The sequence below is a fragment of the Tachysurus fulvidraco genome, chromosome 21, assembly GCF_022655615.1.
Source record: "Tachysurus fulvidraco isolate hzauxx_2018 chromosome 21, HZAU_PFXX_2.0, whole genome shotgun sequence".
NCBI lineage: Eukaryota > Metazoa > Chordata > Actinopteri > Siluriformes > Bagridae > Tachysurus > Tachysurus fulvidraco.
In genome coordinates, this window is record NC_062538.1 from 15,075,289 (window position 1) to 15,081,775 (window position 6,487).

Sequence of the window (6,487 nt, forward strand, 5' to 3'; positions counted from 1 at the left end):
CAAAACAAATTTTTGTATTTGGTTAAATTGCGGTCAGTGATCCTTACTCCCCCATTTTTTATTTTTATTTATTTTATTTATTTTATTTATATGTTTATTTATATGTTTATTTGTTTGTTTGTTTGTTTGTTTGTTTGTTTGGGGGGGTGTAGATGTCACGCTTGCCTGTCTTCAGAACTTGAGAGCCCTGTAAACTTCTGTTTAATGAATGTATGTAAATTTTTTATTATTTTTTTTGGCATATATTATCTTGTTACACACGTCTCTATTTTTGTGTTATTATTTTGGTGACTTGGAGCTGCTATAAGGAACCGAATTACAGCTGGGAATGATTTAAGTCTTCTGATTCTGATTCAGATTGATTTAATTGTTCATTCTGAGGTGTTACGTCATAAGTCATAAACGTCATAAACAGTTCCATACCTCGACCTAGTTGCCAGGGTAACATACATAAATAACAGACGCTGTTTATGTCTTAGCAAGCGACGGGTTTACAGTTTTACCTACACTGCTATCTTAGAAAAAATGACTTCGTTGCCCAAGACTACAAGACGGTCTCCGAACGGAAGCTACACATTTCCCAGCCGTCCACACACCGATCCTCACCGTCGCATGTACACGGATGAACCGAGGATGGAGTAAGTCTTTCTCGGTTATCGAGCTAAATCTAAATGTAGCTGTAATCCAAGTGTGTGTTTATATCGCCTGGCGCATCTTCTTTATGTTATTGTTTTTTCTTTTTCATTTTCACGTGAAACAGAAACGAACTGCGACCCGTCTATATGAACATTGTGTATGATCGACGTGTCGTCAGAGAAAATACCGTGAGTATTTACACAAACAGGAATCATATTTAGCACAAGTGTTAGAAACGGGAACTGTGGAATCACATTACTGCCATGCAAGGAAATTATATCCCAATAAGTACCTCGTTAACAGGTGAAAACAGCTCATTAGTCAGGGTTGTGGACTCGGGTCACGTGATTGTGTTGTTTGCAGCAACAACAAAGGTTTTGTCTTTTACAATGATTTGGTCCCATTTATCATTACAACCAATCCGGGCCATCGCCAGAACCTACAGAATGGGGGATTCTTTATAACTCATTAATTAATTAATCTTTATAACTCATTGCACAATATTCATTAACTAACGGTGAACACAGTGCCATCTAGTGGCTTGCTTATTTAAAAGAGCGTCTACCATAAGGGGTATGCAATGGGAGCAATGCTCCCTAATGCCCCCCTTGGCGACGGGCCTGCAACCAGAAAATCTCATCATTATTAAAAAGAATATTGTTATTACAAGAAAACAAATATTGGAAATATTTTATAAAAACTATATACATATGTTCATGCAATTGCCATTGTATGTAGTTGTTGCAGCCGGTGTTGTAATATCATCAATATCGCCGGTGTTGTTATCTCTGTTTTTGCCAAGTTATGTCAAGTTAGAGTTTGCCAGGTTATGTCTATATCTCGTGTTATTGTATGTTTGTAGCTGTATTTCCAGGTTTTGTTTATGCATCTGGGTCTAATTGCCTATGGCGCTTTTAACAATTCCCATTGTCTATGGCTGTTCTGTATGGAAACAGAAGAGAGAGAGAGAAATGAATAAATATATAATAAGAAGAAGAAAAAATAAGGATGAAAATAAAGAAATAAAAATATACAATTAAAGTTTAAAATTAATTTTAAAAAATAATGTGACGGCAGCAAGGAAAAACTCCATAGATGATATGAGGAAGAAACCTTCAGAGGAACCAGGCTCAGAAGGGACCTCATCCTCATTTTGGTGACACTGGACAGTAAATAATGTAAATGTAAATAATGTCCTTTTTACAACAGTTTATAATAGTGCAACCGAGAGCTCCTGAGGAAATAATGTGTCATCGTATATCACCTGATTGCTGATAATTACAGCATGACTTAAATGACTTATGTCTGGGTGTAAAAGTTTTGTTCTGCAATACACCGCCAAGCTTTTATTTTATTTTTTTAAATTGGATGTCACTTGATGGAATCACTTGATGCAGAATCTATGATGTTGGTCTATTACTCCTTAGAAAAAAGTTGTTCTACTAATGTCCCATCTGTATGAATGTTGGTATTTTGGAATACATCCTTCATTTATGTTGTTTCCTTTTAATAATATGTTTTCTCGTAATAATTTACGATTTCTTTTTTTTTTTCAATGACAGCCCGAAGCAACACGAGGACCTGCAGCAAGAAAGGTCAGAAAACCTAGGTTTCAGACAAGAAGTCCAGGCAGACTCGATAAGAGGAAGCATGCAGAAATTCAGACTGGTATCTATTTACTAATCATTGTTGAACCTTTTCCAGTGGTGTTCAACTTGTATATAGTATATTTAGGCTAAATATATCAAACGTACCTAATGATATTACGTTAAAGTAGTACGTCTTTTTGTTCGCACCGATTCCTTTGTTGCTTTCTTTATTACTTTCCTCTTCATTCCAATGGTGGAAACAAACTTTTGGTTCATTGTCAGCATTCTCTGTCATTACTTTCTTGAGACACATCAATAACTCCACTAAGAGTTTCTTGTATTTTTTCAGACTAGAACCTTGCTCATACCAAGGGCTCCCAAAACATTTTGCACCTCACTAACTGTCAAACACTACCATGAGAAGTAAAATGAGCTAATAATATAACAGATTAATATAACGGTGGGGTGTGATTTCCCTCGAAATAATAAAATTTAAAAAAATACAGCAAGTGTGGCCATGCTTTATGGATCCTACACTGATAATCATGTGCTAATAGTATTTTACTATCTAGCTAAAGTGGTTGCATTATTCTTCTCTAAAAAAATTCTTAAGACATGTTTGTATTTTACTGAAAATCCAGTTAGGAAAGACGCTGTTCACAAGACATATCTTTTTACACAGTGATTCTTGCCTATTTTAATTCTCTTAATCGGCTTTGCACTTCTGTGTACATAGTGTTTATCTGTGCAATGCTATCTGTTTGTCCCTAGAGTCTTGGATATGAACAAGGTCTAATTTGAGAAGCAAATGTGAACAATCAAGCTTCTATTGTATTCATATTGCTTGTATTGTGTATTTCAAGCCCCAGCAGTGTCAGGCTGCCACTGTTTGACCCTTGAGCAAGGCCCTTAACCCTTTCTGATCCAGAGATGCTGTGTCATGACTGACCTTGCGCTCTGACCCCAACTTCCTAAAAATGGAATATGCGAAAAAACTAAATTTGGGGTTCCATAATGTATGTGTGATGAATACAGGCTTCTTCCTTTGTGCACCAGACTAGGTCTTATTTGTGTCCTAGAAACATACTTGGAGGAGCTGATTGAACACCTTGATTATGTAAGTGTGGAATGCCAGTCAGATGCATTTCTGGACATGCCATCAACACCTCTGTTTATTCCTGCCAAGACCAGCAAAGATGTAGCAACACAGATAGAAGAAGGAGAGGTACAGATCATTTATTTAGTATTCGTCATCCTGTTTTTTGTTTTTTTGTTGTTGTTTTTTGCCTAAATACAGTGGTTATGGCCACTTTTTAACAGGATTGTGCACTGAATATATTCAGTTCTGTATAAGATATCTCATACAGTTTTGAAGTATTTAATAGCAGGTATATATAGAGACAATTAACATTATATCTAATACAGTCCTTGTTGTGTATGTGTTAGTGTGACCTCATGCAAAAATTGACCAGAAATCACTCATTTTGATGATATGAGCGACAGCAACCACTGTCGACTAGAATGACTGTCCAGTTGCACGACCCAGTTGAGAAATGTTTAAAGTTCATGCAAATATAGAACAGATTGTTGAAGCGATTATCAATGGCAGTGAAGGCATTAGAGTGCAATTTTTTTGTGTCAAAAAGCACTCACTGCTTCTCCTTCATCCTGTATTTTTTTAATATACAAAATCTGATTTGGAATGCCAGTTGCTCTACTCACTGAAAATTGTTATTACTATAAAGATCACTGACAATTAGGCAATGGTATTGGTGTTTTGAGATAAAAATGCTTATTTGTGGATAAATGTATGGTTTGAATTCAATGTAAATGTCATTCAGTTGTCATTTAGTTGAAAGGTTTTTCCTAATCGTTTGTTCATCACAATGAAGTCGTCTGCAGAAGAGACAAATTTGTACTCAATTCAATAGATACCGATACTTAAAAAAATTTAAGAAATCATCAGGAAATCATTAAACAATTTGACATTAAAAATTGTCCCTGTAGGTATTTGCGTTAGTCTGATAGTGAAGCATTTTAACGCAAGCCTTTTGACATAAGATTTGGTCTAATCAATTTGGTGTCTTTCTTGGTTACAGTTGTTTGACATTGATCTGGAGATTGAGCCGATGATGCAGGTGTTGGTAGGAAAGATCATGGAGCAGGCTTTGCTAGAAGTACTGAAGGAGGAAGAGCTGGCTGGACTGAGGGCTCAAGAGCAGGCTTTCCAGGAGTTGCGTAATGCTGAATTGGTGGAAGTTCAACGTCTGGAGGAGCAAGAGCGGCGACACAGAGAGGAGAAGGTACAATCAACTGCATTCTCTCCAGCTGGAATTGTCATTTTACCCATTTTCCATCTTTATAAATGATATGGGCATTCTTCAGCAGTTCTGGATAGATAATAAATAATTGAATTTACATTATTTGATTTATCTTCAGTCTTTAGATAGATAGATATCTATTATGGGTATGTTATTCAGAACAAGGCTGAAATGACATCATTGTACAAATTTGACATGTCTTCCAAATGCAGGCTCGGAGGATTGAGCAGCAAAGGCTGGTTCTGAAGAAGGAACAAGAAACAAGAGAGAAAATCGCTGCAAGAACTTTCGCTCAGCAATTTCTTGCTGACCTGCTTCCCTCGGTGTATTCAAAACTGAGAGACGATGGATATTTCTATGACCCAGTGCAGAGAGGTGTGTTTTTTATTCATTATCATGCAACATATTAAGTATTAAAAAGTGTTTTAAGTAATATTGTATTAAATCCCCCAGCCCATTTACTTCACACCAAGATGATTTGCTCTGTACCTTACATATACTGTACAGATCCTATTGTGATATATACTTTTAATATAATTTTTTTATATAATTTTCTTTACATCAGATATAGAAACTGGATACCTTCCTTGGCTGATGGAAGAAGTCAACGATACTCTGGAAAAGGAACAAATTCTACACACAGTGCTTGACAGTCAGTACAGTAGCTTTTAAAGATTAAGATTTTATTCTACTCTACATCAAATGTAAAGTTTTCATTAGATACTGACTACCCTTTGTTTACTGGCTTTCTCTCAAATATTTCCTCATCATCCTGCAAAAAATCCCTACATAATTATATTACATATTTTTACACAAATTCTCTTCAAGAAGTTGAGTAATAGTTTCCATTAGCAATCCTTCAGATACTTCTCAGTATGACATTTGAAGTTCAGATTTTAGTTCATATCATTGGACATGATTTGTAAAGTCATGCCTTCTGTATGTCTATATAAATCCCCTCAAGAGATGTTGCATGTTAAAAAAAAAAAAAAAAAAAAAAAACAGTCTTGTGGTCAAAGAAACTTTTAGACAAGATCAGACAAATCTCCTGCTTTTCCCAGTTTCCAAATGCAGCTTCAAAAGCTGTCTGGATTTTAGAAGTAAGTGATTGGCACAGCATGTCATAACCATATGCTTGTGTGGTTCTTTAATTCTCCTCATCGCCTGGCCACATTTTACCTTGCTGCTTGCATCGATTTTTTGGAAGATTTTGGACAAATCTATTAGCAGATTCATGTACAGTATGCACAACCATATCATGATTTGGGCAGAATAAGGAACATCAGTCCTATTAGTGTTAATGATGAAGTTGGAGCTGGACTATGTAGCAGCACAGGAATCTTCTTTGACAGGCTGTTGACTTTAGGTGTTGATTTTGCCTACAAAATAGTTTGCTATATATTTTTCCCATATTTGCCTGATGGGTAAAGATGCTGCTTTGAACAGTTTCTATATACTTGTGTTTGAATATCTGATATCAGTTAACCTACATTAATATATCTTGAGTGACGGATAGAATTTAATTATGAAATCGTATGAATTATTTTAAAAATTGTGATGTCACATTGCTCTTTTTTCTTTTCTGTTGTAGTGATCATCGAAGATGTGACCAATCAGAAACAGGCTCCAAGTAACTAAATGTGAAAAACAAAACAAACAAATAAACCAAAAATTAATGAATAAAAATATTTCCAAATCAACTCTGAGTTATTTTATTATTTTATATTTGTACTTTTTTATTTACTTGCTGGAAAAGAAAGTAACAAAAAAACCTCTGACTATAAGTGTACATATACTTAGAGCTTATAGTTAATTAAAACTGTATTTGGAAATTATAAGTACATGGGTTTATGCCATGTTAATTTCATAATAATGAAGAGCTTCATAGGTTGGATGTGTGTTCCCCACCAGACTGCCCCACTGGTTCCTTAAAAAAAGGCT

The 6,487-nt window shown here is 35.3% G+C and overlaps 1 protein-coding gene across 1 annotated transcript; it reads left to right on the forward strand.

The window, feature by feature from the left end:
• Positions 1–390: 390 nt before the first annotated feature.
• LOC113663718 (radial spoke head protein 3 homolog) lies at positions 391–6,237 on the forward strand. The gene is made up of 8 exons (XM_027179134.2): positions 391–638; positions 761–824; positions 2,199–2,304; positions 3,305–3,450; positions 4,325–4,528; positions 4,759–4,921; positions 5,112–5,198; positions 6,138–6,237. Exons 1-8 carry the CDS (start codon positions 526–528, stop codon positions 6,182–6,184), a joined length of 930 nt encoding a protein of 309 aa, XP_027034935.1. The 5' UTR covers positions 391–525; the 3' UTR covers positions 6,185–6,237.
• Positions 6,238–6,487: the final 250 nt, after the last annotated feature.